Source organism: Triturus cristatus, chromosome 9 (genome assembly GCF_964204655.1).
Source record: "Triturus cristatus chromosome 9, aTriCri1.1, whole genome shotgun sequence".
Lineage (NCBI taxonomy): Eukaryota > Metazoa > Chordata > Amphibia > Caudata > Salamandridae > Triturus > Triturus cristatus.
In genome coordinates, this window is record NC_140592.1 from 47,593,217 (window position 1) to 47,613,276 (window position 20,060).

The following is a 20,060-nucleotide window of genomic DNA, read 5'->3' on the forward strand; positions in this document are numbered from 1 at the left end:
GTAAGGTGCCCAGCTGGGTGGGCCACCAGGAGATGGACCACACAGTTGAGTCTTCCCCAAATAGTAGGACCTCAGCTTTTTTCTTGTTCAACTTCAGACAGTTGGAGTTCATCACCAAGGAGGAAAGGTCCTCGCAAGAAATAGGTAGAAAAAGTTGGGTAGGCAAACAAGCACGCAGCACATTATAAGATATGAAACTCGTGATAACGACATTGAGATTAAAAAACAATACAAACACCTGAATAAAATCATAATACTATATAGTAATCTTTAGATCGATGTGGAATTAAATGGGACACATGATAAAGTCAAAAGCTTTATAAAAATTGAAGTTTTTATTAACTCGTGCTTCGTATTTAAAACACGATAATCACGCAATTAATTATCAGACCATTGATGCTTATAATAAAAGAAGAGCACATAAATTCATGAGCTGATATGTGTGTAGTTTTAAATGCCAATTACTTTTAGTTGTTTCTTTATCTGGTGCCAGTGTTACGCTGAAATTAATTGTGCGTAATTATATTTTAAATGGTCAATGTGTATGTCCAACGAGGAGGTGGCACAGCCGGTGGAGGCGGGAGAAGCAGAGGCTTCCCGGCATGCAACGCTTCGATGACAGGCGGATTCAGCACTGCGGACAGTTCCGGCTCCTCTGCCAGTACTTAAAATGGCGCCCTAGCTGGAGAAGCTCTCTCTTGCCCTCCTTCCGCGCACGCGCGCCGCATTGGCCAATGGGCGCTGGCAGTGGTGTGGAAATGGGCGGAGCCGACGGCGGGGGGCTGCCGCCGGGAGCCATGTTGGTGCTGGAGGAGAGCGGGGCTCGGAGGAGGAGCGGCGCGGGCAGAGGCAGCCTGTGAGGCGGGGACGGGCCGTGTCCATGGTTGGTGCGGAGGCTGGGAGAGACGCCGGAGCAGCAGGGTAGGGCCGGGGTGGGGAGGGGGAAGGCAGGAGACCATGGGACCCAGCCTGCCCGCCCGGCTCCCGCTACTGCTCGTCCTGCTCAGCCCTTTGTTCACTGTCAGCCTGGGGGGGCAAGGTTGGGGGAGCGGGGCGGGGGGGCCTGTGGAGGTTCAGGGGGCCGTGGAAGTAGAGAAGTCCGTAGGGGGCTTGGGTAAAGAGGGAGGGCAGGGGCCCGTAGGTTCCAAGACAGCGGGGAACTCCATGGGGGGTGTGGAGGCTCCTGGGCCAGCCAGTGTTAGGGGACCCCTGGGTGCTGGGCTAGGAGAAGGGTCTTTGGATTCTCAGGGGGACCAACTGGTCAAAGAAGCAAGAGAGTCATTGGAAGCAGAGGGGGCCATTGGCCACCAGCAGCTGGTCGATGCTGGCGGCCCCACGAGTGCCCAGGGGCAGGTGGGTGAAGGTAAGGTAGGGGTGGTAGGTGCCCAGAGGCTTAAGGCTGCAGATTGGGCAGAGGGACCTCTGGGTGTCTGGGAATTAGGGTATGCGGAGGATACTGTGGGTTATGAGGGAGCAGGTAAATCCCAGGCCCTTGGAGAAAATGAAGGTCCCAAGAGTGCCCTTGGATTTGGGGATGAGGAGAGCTCCACTGGCGAGAAGAATTTGGAGGCATCCGTGGGTGACGAGGGTTCCATATCTATTGAGAAGACAGGGTTCTCTATGAATCAGGTGGGTCTGGGTGCTGAAGGAACCTTAGGAGCTGACGGGTCTGGGAGTACTAGGGGTTTCTTGGTTTCTCTTCGACCAGTGGGTGTGGGGCATTCCCCAGATGATTCCACTGTGTCCAGGAATTCTAAGGGGGCAGCTGGCATTATTGGGGCAAGGCTAAAAAACACCAAGTTCCTTTGCCCTCTCAGGCATAAGGCAGACACCCTGCAGCAAAAGAGCAGTAATGGTATACCAGTGGGCGCGTGGCCTACCCTGGAGAGCAGCAAGACCATCAAAGACATTTGCAGTGCCCTTCAAGCTCAGAGCACCCTGGCAGTTTCCCCCCTCTGCAGATGTACTCCTTGTGTGAGTTCATGTACCAAGGCTTTGGCGCTGGGGAGCTTCAGATTCAGAATGAAACTCTGCCAGGCAATGTACTTTGGAAGGAGCATACATCAGAAACCACTCCGGATCTCCTGTCTGTGCTGCTTACACCACCAACGGGCCCGGGCGAAGCAGGGAGATCCACTGAGGACTACAGAATTTCCCCCCATGGGTGGATTTGTGTCTCCATCCAAGACTAAGCAAGATGGCCGAATTGGCAGGCGCCTGGACGGGGGTATGAGGAGCTGCTTCTGTTGGCACTGGACTGTAAACTCATGTGTAATGTCTTCAGAACCCAGGGAAGGGTGGGCACCGTCATCGAGCTGCAGCCTTGAAGTTGATTTGGAGAATCTTATTTCCGAGTACTGTAAACCTACCACTGCCGGTTTGACTGATCGTTTCATGGTGCCTAGCAATAACAACCGAAATTGGACATTATTTCCCATTCTGGTGATGCAGCGGTTTGGCACTGAGCGCCACTCGTCGGATTCTGGCAGGTTCAATTGCAAACGCAGCAGTCTGCTTCGGAAAGCAGGCCCCGATTGCACAACCGTCTTCCTTGCACCCTGTGTGTCTTATCGTTGCCCACCTGAAGATGGAGAAAACGGGGGTGAGGTGGTTCAGAGGGAAACTGAGAGAAAATGCCAAATGCCTTGGAGGAGATATTTTGCTAGCATCTTTTCAATCTGTAATCTGAACAGCAGTTACATCCGATGTGAATATTGCAGCCAGTGCGAAGCGTGTTGGGAAACAGCTTTGCGCGGAGGCGTTGGCTGCTGTCACTCTGGAATCGACAGGGGGAGGCTGAGATGTGCCAGGAACGGGGATCCCACCGGGGCTTGCCTGATCCATACTGCTCATGTCGGCAGCCGAAGGCGAAGCGCGGCCTCCTGGGACTCGTGTCGAAGTGTGAAGCGCTGTGTAATGCAGTGTATGAAGCGGTGTGAAGGGAAACCCCCTGGTTCCGTGGGCGTGTGCAACTGTACCCTTTACGTGGTGGGCTCCAGCCACGCACGGGTGTGGGGCTGGCCAGTCCTACAGGTGAAACCCCAGCTCGCCCCTGCTTCCAAGGCTTCCTCTGGAAACAAGCGCCTGCACTGGCCCTGCTTTTCGGGCGGGGCTGTGAATTTGGGTGGATGTGTGCCCTTTATTCCCTGCCCTGAAGAGTGCCTGGGAGAGGGTTGGGTCTCATTAGAAGCCAATCAACATTGTAACCTCTTGCTGGGTGGGTGTGTGAAGCCCCCGGCTGCTGTGAACTCCAGCGGGCAGGCTGGGGAGGGCACGCAGGCGGATCCCGCTTCAGCACCAGCCTCGGGGACAGCTGCCCGGCTGGAGCGGCCGACAGGCCCGGCAGCCCCGGAAGGCGAGCACTACCTCGCGCTTTGTGTTTTTAACTCGCCCACCGGCTGTTTGGGATGCAGTTTCTCTGGAATGGAGATCGCGAAGCATTTAGGCATCGATTTATGCTCTCATCTGCAATTACAGCCCAGTGGAGCCGTCCCGGGCGATCCATTCCCTTCAAGCCATCATTCACGCTCGCAGGGTGTCGGGGAGAAGAGCAGAGGGGGGAGGTGGCAGAGGGGACCCCGGCCATTGATAAGGACACGCCGAGCAGCCAATCGCCATCCTCACTTCCCCCAGTATAATTACCAGGTCCAGGTGGCGGAGAACCAGCCCCCTGGGACCCCTGTTCTAACCATAGCGGCACAGGACGCCGACCCGGGGGACGGCGGCCGGCTTTTCTATTCCATGGATGCTCTGATGAACAGCAAGTCCCTGGAGCTCTTCACCATAGACTCCGGGACGGGTCTCATCTCCACCGTGGAGATCCTGGACAGGGAGAGCATGGACCTCCATTATTTTAGGGTGACTGCCGTCGACCACGGGGTGCCTCGTCTTTCGGCCACCACCATGGTGGCCATAACAGTGGCCGACAGAAATGACCACAGCCCTGTCTTTGAACAAGCTGAGTACAGGGAAGCCATCCGGGAAAACGTGGAGGAAGGGTACCCCATTTTACAGTTGAGGGCCACTGATGGCGACTCGCCAGCCAACGCCAACCTCAGATACCGTTTTGTGAACGAGCAAGCGGCGCACTCCGTCTTTGAGATCGATTCTAGATCAGGTCTGATCACCACCAGTGGTCAGGTGGACAGGGAGGCCATGGAGAAGTATTCTTTAATCGTGGAGGCCAGTGACCAGGGCAAGGAGCCAGGCCCACGGTCTGCCACCAGTAAAGTCTACATCACTGTGTTAGACGAGAATGACAACGTGCCCCAGTTTAGTGAGAAGAGGTACATCGTCCAGGTGCGAGAGGACATCCGTCCCCACACAGAAATACTGCGAGTTACTGCCACAGACGTGGACAAAGACAACAATGCTCTAGTGCACTATAACATCATCAGTGGGAACAGTAGGGGCCAGTTCTCCATCGACAGCATTACTGGGGAAATCCAGGTGATAGCCCCGTTAGACTTCGAAGTGGAAAGAGAGTATACCCTCAGAGTGCGTGCTCAGGATGCGGGGCGCCCTCCCCAGTCTAACAACACTGGCATGATCAGCATCCAGGTGGTGGACATCAATGACCACGCGCCTATCTTTGTCAGCACCCCCTTCCAAGTGTCTATCCTCGAGAACGTCCCGCTGGGCCACTCTGTCATACACATCCAGGCCGTGGATGCAGACTATGGGGAGAATGCGCGCATGGAGTACAAGCTCAGCGGCGTGGCTGCAAACTTCCCGTTTGTCATCAACAGCGCCACAGGCTGGATCACTGTGAGCGGTGTCCTGGACAGGGAGACGGTGGAGCACTACTTCTTTGGTGTCGAAGCCCGAGATCATGGCAGTCCAGCACTGTCCGCTTCAGCCAGTGTCACGATCACAATCATGGATGTCAATGACAACCGCCCGGAATTCACCCAAAAGGATTATCACATCCGGTTAAATGAAGATGCTGTGGTTGGGACCAATGTCCTGAGTGTAACTGCAGTGGATAAGGATGTCAACAGTGCTATTAGCTACCAGATCACTGGAGGCAATGTCCGCAACCGCTTTGCTATAAGCACCCAGGGTGGCAGCGGCCTTATCACTTTATCTTTGCCCTTGGATTACAAGCAAGAGAGGCGGTATGTGCTGACAGTGACCGCCTCTGACCGTACGCTCCATGACAACTGTTATGTGCACATTAACATTACCGATGCCAACACTCACCGTCCTGTTTTCCAAAGCGCTCACTATTCTGTCAATGTCAACGAGGACCGGCCAATTGGCAGCACCGTGGTTATGATCAGTGCAACTGACGAGGATGTGGGAGAAAATGCAAGGATCACGTACCACTTAGAGGACAATATACCTCAGTTTCGAATAGATGCGGACTCTGGGGCCATCACGCTCCACGCTCCGCTAGACTACGAGGGCCAGATGACCTACACTCTTGCCATCACAGCCAAAGATAATGGCATTCCTCAAAAGTCTGACACCACTTACGTTGAAATCATGGTGAACGACGTGAATGACAATGCCCCACAGTTTGTCAGTGCTCATTATCAAGGAACTGTCTCAGAAGATGCGCTTCCTTTCACCAGTGTCCTCCAAATCTCTGCCACCGATCGAGATGCGCATGTCAATGGGAGGGTCCAGTACACATTTCAAAATGGAGAGGATGGGGATGGGGACTTCACCATTGAGCCAACCTCGGGGATCGTCCGTACAGTTCGTAGGCTGGACCGAGAGACTGTTCCTGTCTATGAGTTGACCGCCTATGCTGTTGACAGAGGCATCCCTCCGCAGAAAACTCCAGTCCGTATTCAAGTTACTGTCCAGGATGTGAATGACAATGCTCCAATCTTTCCAGCAGAAGAATTTGAGGTGTATGTGAGAGAGAACAGCATTGTTGGCTCAGTGGTGGCCAAGGTTACAGCCACCGACCCCGACCAAGGGCCCAACGCACAGATTATGTATCAGATCGTGGAAGGCAACATCCCAGAGAACTTTCAGATGGATATTTTCACTGGAGAACTGACATCCCTCATTGACCTTGATTACGAGGGAAAGGCAGAGTATGTGATTGTTGTGCAGGCCACATCTGCTCCTCTCGTGAGCCGGGCAACTGTCCACATCAAGCTGGTTGACCAGAACGACAACAGCCCCGTGCTTAAGAACTTCCAGATCCTCTTCAACAACTATATCTCAAACAGCTCCAACACCTTCCCCTCTGGAGTGATCGGCAAGATTCCTGCCTATGACCCGGATGTGTCTGACCGGTTGTTCTACACCTTTGAACGTGGGAATGAGCTGAACCTGCTAATCGTCAATCAGACAAGCGGGGAGCTGAGGTTGAGCCGGAAACTAGACAACAACCGTCCCCTGGTTGCGTCCATGTTGGTGACTGTCACTGGTAAGTTACTCTATTTACATTTTTAAATGCTCACTGTTCTAATTCACGACTGTTAGTATGGTGGGGTGGGGAAATCTTGACTTGAGCATCCATCATCAAAGATTGAGCAATTCTGCAATCCCTGATATTGGTAGCTGTATGATTGCTTGAAGAGAGCTGTGTTTTTGTTCCAGGAGATGGTTTCCTTAAGTAGGACATGAGAAATCACGACATTGCATGTGTGAGTCACCAGGAATGTTCCATTTAACACAATAATCTGTAAACGTGACTCTTGGAATTGTTATTTTATTAAAAGATATGTGTGCATAATACATATATTCTTTAATGCATCCCTAACTGGGACACCACCAATGTCCGTTTTGACCTCCTGTACCTTTGGGTCACGTGCTATGGATCCTAGCTTTCATATTGATGGCATCATAGTTTTGCAGTTTGTTGCGCTCTGATTTGTACCTGTTGGTCTGGTTGACATGTTTGTTTCTGGAATATGTTGTCCAGGTGGGCTCGCTCCTCCTCCAGGCTTAGTCTTCAGCAACTTTTCAGTCAGTTTCTTGATTCCCGTCACCTTCCGTTTGTGGCATTTGAGCTGTTCTAGGAAACGAGCCCTTTCTTCTGACGTCACGTCACCCAGGGCGTTCTATTGCTACCTTGGGTCTTACACTACAATTGATGGATTCTGGTATCTCAGAGGCTTCCCTGGATTGAACAAGTGTAGCGACTGCAGAAATCCAAAGTGGTCTGGCCCGGAACCTCCCAAGGAAGGAGGGTGACTGTGACTAGGACACGGTTTGTGCTTCTCCGCAGTACTATGTTGGATTTACTAATGGAAACAAGTTGGAACGTATGTTGTGGGGTTGAGTCGGGCGCCTTATCTTTCTTCTTGTGTTTTACTTGCATTTGCCAGGTTGTGTCCTCGGCACTGTTGGCCAAGAGCTCACTCCGTTTTCCGTGAAAGGCAGTTTTCATTAAAGAAACCAATCCCTTCGAAATAAAATGCACCATGGTATTGAAGATGTAAAGAGAACACCCTTTTTATGTCATGTAATTGGTCAATTCTAAGATTTGCTAACATCGGCGGAAAAAGTCACTATTAGAATTGCTTTCCAATATTTTTTAGTAAAATATTGTCTTAAAAAGTAAAATGAGTCTTCGATTATGTGGCATCCTCTGCTCTACGCTAGGATTCGTTTTGGAATGACGTAGCTCGCAGTTCAGCCAGTCTCCAACTAACTGTGTTATTTATTCTGTTTACACCGTGGCCTCTCATTTGTGTATTTTACCTCCTTGTTTAAAACTCCTCACTTCCTGTAATCTGTGCAGATCATATTTTTACCCCTGCACATCCCGATGGACCGAGCTTCTCCAAATGCTCCTGTCTCTCATCATGTTGACCCCAAGAGACAATGTTGTGAGAGGGGCGCATCCTCTCTGCCATGATTGCTTCCTGCTGCTTTATATGCAGAGCCTCTTTGTAGGAACATACCTTCGAACAGGGCATCTGCGTATTCCTCTGACACTCCTGAACTCACTCGTCTGTGCCCTGGAAGCTTTCCATATTCATGAGATCTCACAGAAGCTCGTCTGCTGCGGAGCACCTACCACAGGCTCATTAGCGAGAGTGAGAGGAGCAGGAGTAAGTCCCCTGCCCCCCCATAAACAGGGTGTGTGTGCCTCACTGCTAGGACAACATGTGTTCAGCGCAGATCTGTAGGGCTGGAGCTGCCGCGTGCAACGAGATTAGGGCTCTTCAGGGGTTAATTGTATCTGCAGGGCATGTTGGCACTGCATGTCTAGGCCCAGCCATGACCAAATATGGGAAGAACTCTATCCCGCTTTGGATAGATTGCATTTGTGTAAGACATTGTTTCTGAAATATTCCGCCCTGAAAAAAGACAATCAATTCGGTAAAGGTCTTACTTCAAAATGCGCCCCAGCAGCGCGACGCCTTTCAGGGGCGTTATTGCGATGGAAGCTGGACACAGTGAGCTAAAAGGCTTAGGTTTTATAGAAGCATAAAGCATTGGGGCGGGCTTTATGACGGGATTAGCTCCTCAGTTGTAAGATTTGGCAGGTGAGTTGTGTAATTGGCTACTCTTTATATTCTTGGTTGCTAACGCTATATATATACACTTATATGTGTGTGTGCATGTATATATATATATATACTTATATGTGTATATATAAAAATCATCTATTACCTCTAAACACATAAGAAGGAACACCCACCAGTCTTGTGTCTCATAATTATTGCACCATTAGTAAGTCAACAGCTTAACAAATAGGGTTCACACGTTTCGGCAAGATGCCCTGATGAAGGTTGTGCTCAAGGCGTCCTCTCGAAACCCATGGATCTTGTTTACGCTGTTGGCTTACTAATGGTGCAATAAATAACAGGACACAAGCCCGGTTGGTGTGAGTTCCATGCTGTTTGGAGGCAACAGCTGTTTTCTTCGCACGCTATATTAGTATGGGAGATATATACATATTCTTTATGCCATGCCAGTACAAGATGTGACCGAAATAAGAAATGTTTTGCACAAATGTGGTGAAAAGGTCAGTTCCTGTGGTGTCACAACAGTACATACTAACAATGAATCAGTCTTTACATAACAAATTAACTGGTTTCTTATTTGCAACGCTTTGGGGTTAAATACCTTCCTTTATAACGTCTACTCTTGGGAGACCAGCATGACATGAGCCATACTTGCAGCTCCCCGGAAAGCGTTGTGGTATTTAACACCATTGCCAAGGGTGGGCAGGGACAGTATGGGTCAGTCAAGGCCGCTCCCCAGACTCAGCAGTGGGTATGAATATATTGGACACATGAGAGGACCGGCTGAAGCGCCTCCCTGGTTCCATCCGACTCCAGCTGAGGGAAGGGCAGGCACAGCCTCACTGGTTGTTGGGTTTTCGTTGTCTTTATTTTCTTTGCCGATTCCTTGGTTTCTGGTGCTTGCTGGAGCATGTGTGGCTCCGGGTGGATATTGTTTTGGGTGGGATGGTTTTCATGATACTGGACGCACTTCACATTCGGCTCTAGTTGTGTCTCCTGCGCTGTGTGTTGTACTGTTCGTTGGGCCTCTTGGAGTTTGAGCTGAAGCTGGTGTCCATTGCTTGTCAAGTGCCTCAGAGCTGCCACAACTTTGCATTGTAGTTTGGAGGAAAGGGGGCTTTATTGTGCCTTGTGGAATCCCTTGCTAATTGTGTTTAGACACGTGTATTTGCGTTCAGGACCATTTCTGATGCGCATAAGCCACATTAAAGACGCTTACCTGTTCGAGCAGCCATTTTAGGAGGTTGCCTGCCTTGTTTGGAGGTAAGAATGTTTTGAATCCCAAGCAATGATTCCTCAGAACCAAAATGAAGCACCTGTGGAGGTTTCAGAAGCAGAATAAAGCATCAGCGGTGGCTTTGAGGTGGATAAGAACACACTTACAGGAGCATGATATTGGGAAATGGTTTCTAGAATTGCTGGGAAGGATATTATTCCTTGCCTTAAATATGGTGCAAGAGCACTGACAGGTCGGTGAATACGACAGCATCCTTCATGTGGTACAGTTAATATTTAATGTTCACTCCGTGTGTGTGTGCGCACGCGCACCCTCTCATGTACTACAGGTGTCATCTGTTATCTGTGGTCTCTCACTAGGCTTTGTGGAACAGTTTTGGATCATGGCCAGTTTCTTGGATATGTGTGTTTCCCTGTAGTACAGATATAATTTGTTGTCTGTTCCTTGTATGTGCCCTCCCCCCCCCCCCCCCCCATTGTATACTCACCTGTTCCAGGCGACTGTTTTGATAAGGAGACGGTGTCTCTCAAGGCATACATCGGAGATGCCACATATGCCTGATGATTACATTTTCAAAAATATATGAAAGAAAAATCATTAAAAAATAAAAAGAAGCAAATCTGAAGGGTTATTTTTGGGAGTAATATTCGACCTGCTCATGTGAATTACAAAGACTGACTCACTAATCAACCCTTGCACTCTAAGCTTCCCCTCACTCCTTCCTCCCTCATGCCACTGATCAGATCTCAGCCCATGTCCACATTCTTTCACCATCTAGCTACACTCTTACCCTAACTATCTCTTGTCAACCCCATCAAGGTTCTCTCGCCTTGCCCTGTCTGGTTGCATTACTCTTGTGCTAAGGATCCGACGAAAGCGATGCCCTCTGCCGTCTCTCACCGCCTCCTGCATAGATCACATGCTCAGGAACTTGATGGCCAGTGGTAGAGGGAAGACAGAGAGCAGCGACGCGTTGCTCCACCACTCCGAATCAACACTTCTGCCGGTCAAGGGGGTCTGCTCGATGTAGTTGATACCTACAGACAAAGACTTCTCTTTGGAACCCGCCATAAACGCTCTGTCCTTAACTGTAATAGTGAATGGATACACCCAATATGTCCGTGTAACCACCTCGGTACTGTGACATGGAACTTGTAATTCCTGAAAACCAAACATACAAGGGGTGAGTACCTCAAACACATGTTCGATAAAACTTCTTCCGATGACTTGAAAAGCTACCACAAGCTTCATTACTATGCACTGTCCGTGGGAGATCAGTTATAATTTCTACTTGACTGTTGTAGAATTGCTGGGTACCATCAATGTGAATATTCTGCTGTTCCTGATTTAGCAATGCGTGTAGACATACTAGAACTCTAACACCTAGAATGAACAACAGAGTCCAGGCTAAGAATCCATCCATCCTTTTCCGTCACAGGATAACACTTGGTAAAAAACATAACACAGTCTTATGAGTGTTCGCATGACTGTTCCTTTCCACCAATAACACACCTTTCTCAAATACTTCTCTGCACTCCAAATGTCTTTCAAAACAGATCCATAGAGAAACAAGTGGTTCTGGCTAAAGGAAATCTGAGGTCTGTGCAGCAAGGTTCTGGCTGCAGCAACTTTATATCCTGATGGCCTAGCCAAGACACAGTGGACCATGAGGCCAGCTATACCCAGCTATTCAAGATGGCCGCCGTCTCTCCAGGCTGCACAAGAATTCAGAGTCTGCGGGGAACTTTAGTTGTGTAGTGCATTCTTTGTACACCCAACGCCTCAGTTGAGACAGCATTGACACACTGCAGCGCCTGGCAGCCTTGCCTTCCCTGATAGAAACTCGGCGCTAGCCAGTTTGAAGTATTGCTTTCTTTCATTGAGTAAGCACTCCCTGCAGGCTCGCTTCCTGACACCCCCCAACACCTCTCACATGGTCTCCATCCTACCATCCCATCCTCTCTCACACCTGCCCCATACTCACACAGATTCGAGACTGACCAAATGTAGACTCCAAAGAAAAGTCAGAATCTGCAATTTTTATGCAAATACATTTACGAACCAAATACTTTTCAGAAATAGTCAGATTTTCTTGCTTGCTCCCACTTACGGTAGATGAGTCAGTTGTCTTCCAACCTGTCCCTCTTGTGAGAGGACTGCTTTAGATGTCCTGCTTGTCTTGGCGCGTTCAGTTTTATCACATTTTTGCAGTGCGTTGCGCTGCACAGTTCACTGCGTCAGAGTGGAGGTGCATTAGCCCCACTCACACCCATGCATGTAAACAGGCGTTGGTGGCGCCCGGTGCGACAGTCTTCTTTGGCACCCCCCCCCCATGACCTCCTTCCCCATGAATTCCCTCACTATCACTCTCCAACAGTGCCTCTCATCTCTCTATTGTTCTTCTCTGACATACATTTCATTTTTTTATAGTACTTCTCAGTTCACTCGCACTCAGTTCTGTGATCTGCCTGGTACAGGTTCGTTGCAACAGGCACATTAACCTTCCGCACCACTATGAGTCAAAGCTGCCTCTAGACAAAATTCCGATCTGTTGCCAGAGTTATCTTGGCTGTTTTATTGTTGCCTTAAAACTGCTGGATGCACAAGGAAGTTCACGTGCTTTTAAACCAAGTGTTATTTTTAAACACAGCATCCCCCCCCCCCACCCACCAAAGTCAGCGCCAGGTGCTGGTGCACCGCCCCAACGCCGGTCCTGTATGTAAATCCACGTTTACTTACTGAACTGACCAGTAGGGAAACCTAGAGAGTTCACAGGGGTCTTCTGACTTTGCAGGTCTGGGAAGAGGTGTGTGGTCACATGCCCATCTGTGGCTGACATTCCGCTGACTGACTCCTTCTCAGCCCTGCCTGCGTTTCAGTCTGGCACAGCCACATTACATGTTTTGAAGTTTAACGTTCTACCCCATTTTGGGTGACAATGCACTCCCTGTCATTTCCTTTCCCTCTTTTTGTCACGGAGACATGGATTCAATCACAGCACAATAGCACAGTCTACACCCTTTTAGTAGGATTTGCCTGGTATGGAAAACAGACATTGGGGAAAAAAGTGGAACCTTTTATTTGTTGTTTTACACCATGGGTACTCGCAAACATTCTCCCAGGGGCCACAAAGTTTGGTCTGTGATGTGACAGAGGGCCTCATTGATACCAGCAGTTGGCAGGCAAGGGTTGGTGGTAAGGTGAGTGTAAGGAAAGTGAGGCATATACATCTAGTGTCTGAATTGCACAATGTGAAACCAAAAACGTGAGATTAATCCCGGCTTCTCTACTTAACTGAATTGTGCGATCCTGGGCAATTGTTTTATTTCAATATCCCTTCTTCACTTCATTATCACTTGTAGGTTCCTCGAAATACATGACATCAGGATGGGTGCTGTACAAAACCTCCTCCTGTGTTTGATTTAATAGCCTATAATGTTGTTCATGTAGAATAGAAAGCCAGGTCACCCAAATAGTACACAGAACAACTGACTTGCCTCTCACTACACTATTGCCAGTATCATCAGGGTGGGAGTGAAGAATGTTTCTCAATTCATGTTTGAAAAGTATCTCCTTTAAAAATGCTTCTCAATTCACTGATATAATCTGAGGTAGTAAGTAGAAGCAGTTCTGCATGTTAATCAAATAAACTATTTGAATTTTGAAGAGAATCTATCATACTTTTAAAAGTTTACTGCAAGAGGTCTTTAAAAATGAAGGTGTGTCTGAAGTTGAACAGTGCAGGATACCCTAGCTACTTCCTTTCTTTAACTTCAATTAACCTTTCAATAAATGCTTGTAGATTTATTTAGCATCTTTTAATGTTACTGCTGAGTCACTTCAACCTTAGACCAGTGCTGCTCGTGACCAGAGGGCCTCATGTAAAGGGCAGGAGTGCCGCGTGCGGCCCCCGGGCCGTACTTTAAGGATCACTGTTTTACATCATTAAAACATTACCTCACAAAGAGTCTTTAGGGTCTCCTATTTATACGAACACTGATGAAAACATTCCAAGGAGTTCACATTCACCAGAAGGAGCTAATGATACTTTTATCAGGTAGTGAAAAAGTGGCAGTTAACAGAAAATGCCAACACATCAAGACTGCTATCGCTTTTATCTCACTTGTTTGTCAATATAATCCAGAAACAAAATTTAGTCTTTCTGCTTCAAAGCTGTACATGTTGAGGACACTCGCAATTGGCTTCTGGACTAAAATAAAAACCAGAAAAAGTGTTTTTTTAAATCTAGTAGTTTTGTTCAGTTTTTATACTATCTAGAATGCACTTATAGTAAGCCCCAATCATGGAACTTTGTTTCATGTCAACAAGCCCCCCAACCCTTCAACAATCCAACCCCCACCCCAATTCAAACAACCACCCTGCGCCCCTTCCCTAGTCGGTGTCCCTGATTACATCAAGCTCTTAAGTTATCTCCAGCTTGCTCTAGTTATTTTAGTGGCCATTTCTGACTTTACGTGGTCATCTATCTGATGCAGTTGAGATATCTTGGAAGGTATTACTCTCAGCACTGTCAGATATTTCAGACATGTTCGTTCTCTTAAGTTCTTTGATGGATTGGGCACTTTAGTTGACCTTTCTGACTCAAAGCTTCCACTGGGACGTTGTGGTACCCTAGTTATCTTCTCCACACCCAGCATGCTCCATGTTCTTGTTCTCGTTTGTCAATCTCAGGTGGCCAGGCAGTGATCGCTTGTCTAGCTGCTCAAAGTGCTAGTGAGATCTGTTTTCGCTTCGGTGAGCGAAGGGGATATCATTGTGAATGAGGACGGCCTAGTAGGGTGTAGACTGAAAATCAGGGGATAGATGTTTTGAACATAGAGTTCATAGCGTTTAAGACATTAGACCAGTAGATCTGTAACTTTGCGCAGTGATACAATATGGGAACCAATGTACCCGTGTCATCGCAGCCTCACCAGCATTTTTCAGATTTAATTGTGTTCCATCTTTGGCATTCCATAGGCTTGTAGTACCAATGTAGCATAGCTTTTAACACGTTTCTTTCCCCAGTTTCTGATTGGCTGTATTATGTGTGCATGTGAATATGTCTTCCATTCTCTATCTGAGATGGATCTGTTCAGTTTGCTATCTTTTCTGACCAGTGGATCTTTTTTGTTTAGGTGTACTAAGCAGTTATTTATAGATTTAGATATAATGTTATTTATAGCTTAGGCTATACTATCACTCCTAGCTTAGCTATAGGTCCCATGTCATCAACCTTTGCGGATCGCCACTTTTGAAATTTAGTGAAGTTTCTGTGAAGCAAGGGTATAATGGTTGGTTGCATTGCTCAATGTCCTATTTCTGAACATCTTTATCTCTCTGTGTCTGGTAGGCCAGAGTTGCATTCAGGGTCAAACTTCTGCCTTCTTTATCGAAAATGTCTCCTTTCCCTCACAGCCTTTCTCCCTGCACATTTTATAGCTTCTGGTGTTGTTTGCAGGTGAGAATTCAGGAATCCCCAATATTGGTGACATTGGTGAGGGGAACAAGCGGAGGCCAAAACTTGTTACCTTTTTTAAGACCACCCTTGTGACGAGGGACATGTATACATCTGGTCCTCTGAGAATCTTCTGCTGTCATTAAATACATTTCTGTATGAAGCTTAATTTGCAATTTCTTTGAAGTATGTGGTTGTTTCCCTGCCCCTTTAAAATTGTCAAAGGTATTCTGGAATTGCTTGAGTCCAGGGGTAGGTATCCCGAAGGGTATTTTTCGAAACAAGTTTAGTAATTGAGGCAGAAGCGCCATTTTGACCTCAGACAGGCAGATCATCTGTGGCAATACTTTCATGTTCTAAGATGACAACTCTTTCTGTATGTCTTTAAGAAGGGGAGAACGTGTTTTTTATCTTCTGTTCCACCTTGTCCCTCATTTTAATTTCCAAATATGCCATTGATAAATCGTCCCTTTTATAGGGTAAACGTGTTTTACATGTTTTAATGGAGTCTTGTGGCAAAGATAGGTCCAAGCCTTGCTATTTGTCTATGTTGTCTTTAAATCCAGACATTTCTCTAAATTGGGCCATTTCCTCTTATTCATTGTCTGGTTTTCTCTCCCTGTTTGTATCCCTATTATATCCATGTTTTCACAAATGCTTTAGTCAAAGGGCTCCATAATGAATGCAATTAGTAGTGGGTGCAACCCTGTATGTTCCACTCTTGATCATAAATAGGGCGCAATATGTAGGAATTCGCTCTCGACTTTGGGATTTATTCGTTTGCCAGCACCCAGTTAGTAAATTACGTCCTTGGCCAAATGTCTTCATCAAATTTACCATGTAACTCCAGTATACGTCATCAAATGCCTTTTCGGTGTCTAAAGATGGTAATGTTGCCTGTTAAGTTGTTTTGTGTATCTGGTCGATAGCATGTAAGGCCTTTTTAGGACTATCCCTGCTTTGTTTGCGATGCACGAACGCTGCTTGGTCGGGATCCACCATCCCAGGCAGCATCACAGCCTGAATGCCAGGATACTGATAAATATCTTCGCGTTGACTTCTAGCAATGAGATTGGTCGGTTCGCCTGGTTTGGGCCCGACTTAGCTAATAGCTTCTGTTGTGTTCAATACTACCCCTACGTCCATAAGGGAATTTAAAAGTTGCACTAGAGTCGGGATAAGTGTGGAACAGAAAGTTTTATACAATAAGGCACGAATCCCACCGGGTTCTAGAGCATTCCCTGTTTGCATTCTGGCAAAACTAGATATCAGCTCTTCTGCCTTGATTTGGAGTGCTAAATGTTCTGTCCGTTCTTCTCTTATATCATGTGTACTTATGTCTTTATGCGTCACAGTACTCCCCTATAATGCCCCATGGAACTTATTAAGCGGTTCAGCAATGCTTTCATCACTTTGCTTCAAATTGTCTTTGATACCTTTTTGTTCATTCTCAATGTCTAAATGCCAAAATCATCCACAGTTGTCCTAACCAGCAAAATATTATTGTTTAATAAGTCGCACGGCATATTCAGTGTGATCCTTATCGAGAGCTCTTACTTGAGCTCATACCGAAAGCAGTTTTTTCCTGACTTTAAGGGATCCGGTTCTTTAAATGTGGTTTCTACCACTACCAGCTGGGCTTCCAATCTCTCTTGGGTGTCTTTTCTGATTCAATTTAATCTGCCAATGGGCACGGCTGACATAAGGGCACCTCTTTTTACTGCTTTGAGGGTGTCCTACTGCATACACACAGACACCTCACCATTTCCATGTTCTTGTATGTAATTAGATATACAATCGGATATTACCCTCCTCACTGCTGGATCACTTAATATATTCTCAATAAAATGCGATAGTCCAGGGGCCTGTATATGTATTTCCTGACTCAGTAGTCCGAAAGATCGGTATGTGATATGAATAATGCTATGTGACCAATTTTGACGTGTCATTTTAAGTTTATGCATGATCTGAGCCCTTACCAGGAAGTCATCCAGTCTTGCCCATGTTCCATGTAGAGCAGAGTAGCGTGTGCAGTCTATCTCTCCATGGTGACAGTGTCTCCCTGTTTCCACCAGGCCCCTGTCGTTTAGCCATTGCTGCGATCCCTTGCTTACTATATCCTATATAAAACCTGCCCATCAGTTTGTGCATAACCACATTTATATCTCCGACAATGATCATTTCTCCACCGTTCTCCCTATGACAGTGGGCCTTATGAATCTGCTCTGATCTGTACCCAAAGCATATATACTAGCTATTGGAATGTTTGGGAGCCTATTTTCAAAATCGGAGTTAAAGCACTCGCTGGCCACTTCTTTCAGAACCTCTCCCTGGAAGGATTTAACCAGCAAGCCATCTACAGAATTTTCTGGAGCATTCCTTTTTCAGAAAATAGGTCTCATCAATACAGCGCAAGTCACAATATGTCGTGGTAGGTTCAAAATAGCTTTGTGCTTTACTGGGACGTTAAGACCCTTCATGTTTAACACATGTTATGGCTATACTGGGTGTAATTGTTAGATGCTAGGCTGGCCCACCTATGTGGGGTGCCTATTCTTGTGTATATTTTGGGATGAAAGCTAAGAGAGGGTTGTTAGAGAGATCAGCATTAAACATTAAATCCCCTTTACTCACCATTTTCAGACTTGCCCCCTCTACGGAGGTCTTTGGGTGGGGGCATCTGTATAGGCGTGACACCTCCCTCCAGTTCAAGCCCTCCTCCATGGAACACGTGTTCTCTGGGTAACAGATCAATTATCTCTGCCCTCCATGCTTCAGCTCCAACTTCCTGCAATACCATAGGCCGGGTTAGTCTGGCGCCGAAAGGCATCCCCCTGAAGATGTGATGCTATCATCAGTCTGATCGCGAGTTGGAATCTGGGTCATTTGCTTCTTGAGTTTTCTCTACTGGGCTGCTTGTCGCCTTGAGGTTGCTAATAATTTTCCTGCCTTTCTTCGCCTATATCTTCTGGCGATGGTGTATCTCTTCGTCTTCTGTACTGAACCTTTTGCTGCTCTGGTCTCATCAGAGCCTCACTCCCATTTCTTTTCTGTTTTGGTTTCTCTTGTCTAGAAGTTTTCCACTTTTGTGGGGAATGCTGATCATGGTTTTCCTACTGGAATATCAAGGCAAGCGGATGTTCTTATTGATATGAGATTGATCGTTTTGGTAAGAAATCGCTTAGGGGTTTGAAAGATCTGCTTCTGCCATTGAGTTGGGTAACAATAACCATCTGTTATGCAGCGCCAAGGGGGAACAACCTTTACAACGCAACTGTTAAAACGCACTACACTTACAACGCATTTTTTACAACGCAAAATCCATTACAACGCACTACACTTACAACGCATGACACTACAACGCATTTTTAAAAACTACCTTTACAACGCATTCCATTACAACGCGTACCATTACAACGCATAATATTACACTACACTATCCAACACTTACTCTACTGTTGCACCCCCTGGAGTTAGAATAGTAATTTTTACCTCTATACTATCCAACACTTACCCTACTGTTGCACCCCCTGGAGTTAGAATAGTAATTTTTACCCCTATACTATCCAACACTTACCCTACTGTTGCACCCCCTGGAGTTAGAATAGTAATTTTTACCCCTATACTATCCAACACTTACCCTACTGTTGCACCCCCTGGAGTTAGAATAGTAATTTTTACCCCTATACTATCCAACACTTACCCTACTGTTGCACCCCCTGGAGTAAGAATAGCAATTTTTACCCCTATACTATCCAACACTTACCCTACTGTTGCACCCCCTGGAGTTAGAATAGTAATTTTTACCCCTATACTATCCAACACTTACCCTACTGTTGCACCCCCTGGAGTTAGAATAGTAATTTTTACCCCTATACTATCCAACACTTACCCTACTGTTGCACCCCCTGGAGTTAGAATAGCAATTTTTACCCCTATACTATCCAACACTTACCCTACTGTTGCACCCCCTGGAGTTAGAATAGTAATTTGTACCCCTATACTATCCAACACTTACCCTACTGTTGCACCCCCTGGAGTTAGAATGGCAATTTTTACCCCTATACTATCCAACACTTACCCTACTGTTGCACCCCCTGGAGTTAGAAAAGTAGTTTTTACCCCTATACTATCTAATACTTACCTTAAAAGCAATTTAATATTATGCGTTGTAATGGTATGCGTTGTAAAGGTAGTTTTTAAAAATGCGTTGTAGTGTCATGCGTTGTAAGTGTAGTGCGTTGTAATGGATTATGCGTTGTAAAAAATGCGTTGTAAGTGCATGCGTTGTAAAAGTGTGCGTTGTAACGTCATACATCCAGCGCCAAGATACCCTTGAGTCAACGTGTGCTTTGCAAATACACATGCTATGTAATACCTGAACGGTATACTGTGTCTGCGTATAGGATCCCTCTCTTTTGACCTATCTGTGACTTCATGTAGCTTCTCCTGTACAAAGTTCTGAAGATTGCCCTCTTTAGCATTCTGTGGCATGCCTCTGATTTTTATTTTCCCAAAAAGTTGCATAGTCTTCCTTTTTTTTACCAAAAGACTCTCCACTCAATGATGTTGTTGAGCACTTTCTTGGATGGAACCTTCGGCCGCTTTACATCTTTTGCGTGGCTTCCCTTCCGTTGCTTTGGGTCTTCGTGGTCATTGTCTCAACCCTGGGCCGGGTCTCGTGATCAGTTCCCATATTTGTCTTTTTTTTCAAGATGTGTTTTCTGGCCTCTGATTACTGCTGCATGTTGAATTTGTAGTAAGTCCTTGGGGGACTTCTTTCCTCCTTGGGGACCTTTCGGTGTTCCACATTTGTGGTCACTATTGTGACGTCCTCTTCTGATGGGGATCTTTATGACTGTGGTTACTTTTCTTTTCTTTTAATAACTTTGTTTAAGCCCTTTGTGGTGGCCATTGCAGCACA

At 46.8% G+C, this 20,060-nt stretch overlaps 1 protein-coding gene across 1 annotated transcript in view; it reads left to right on the forward strand.

The window, feature by feature from the left end:
• Positions 1-957: 957 nt before the first annotated feature.
• CELSR3 (cadherin EGF LAG seven-pass G-type receptor 3) overlaps positions 958-20,060 on the forward strand; it is a 790,626-nt gene continuing 771,523 nt past the window's right edge. The window contains exon 1 of the mRNA XM_085624365.1: positions 958-6,388. Within this exon, the coding sequence (XP_085480491.1) occupies positions 958-6,388 (5,431 nt within the window). The remainder of the gene's footprint in view (positions 6,389-20,060) is intronic.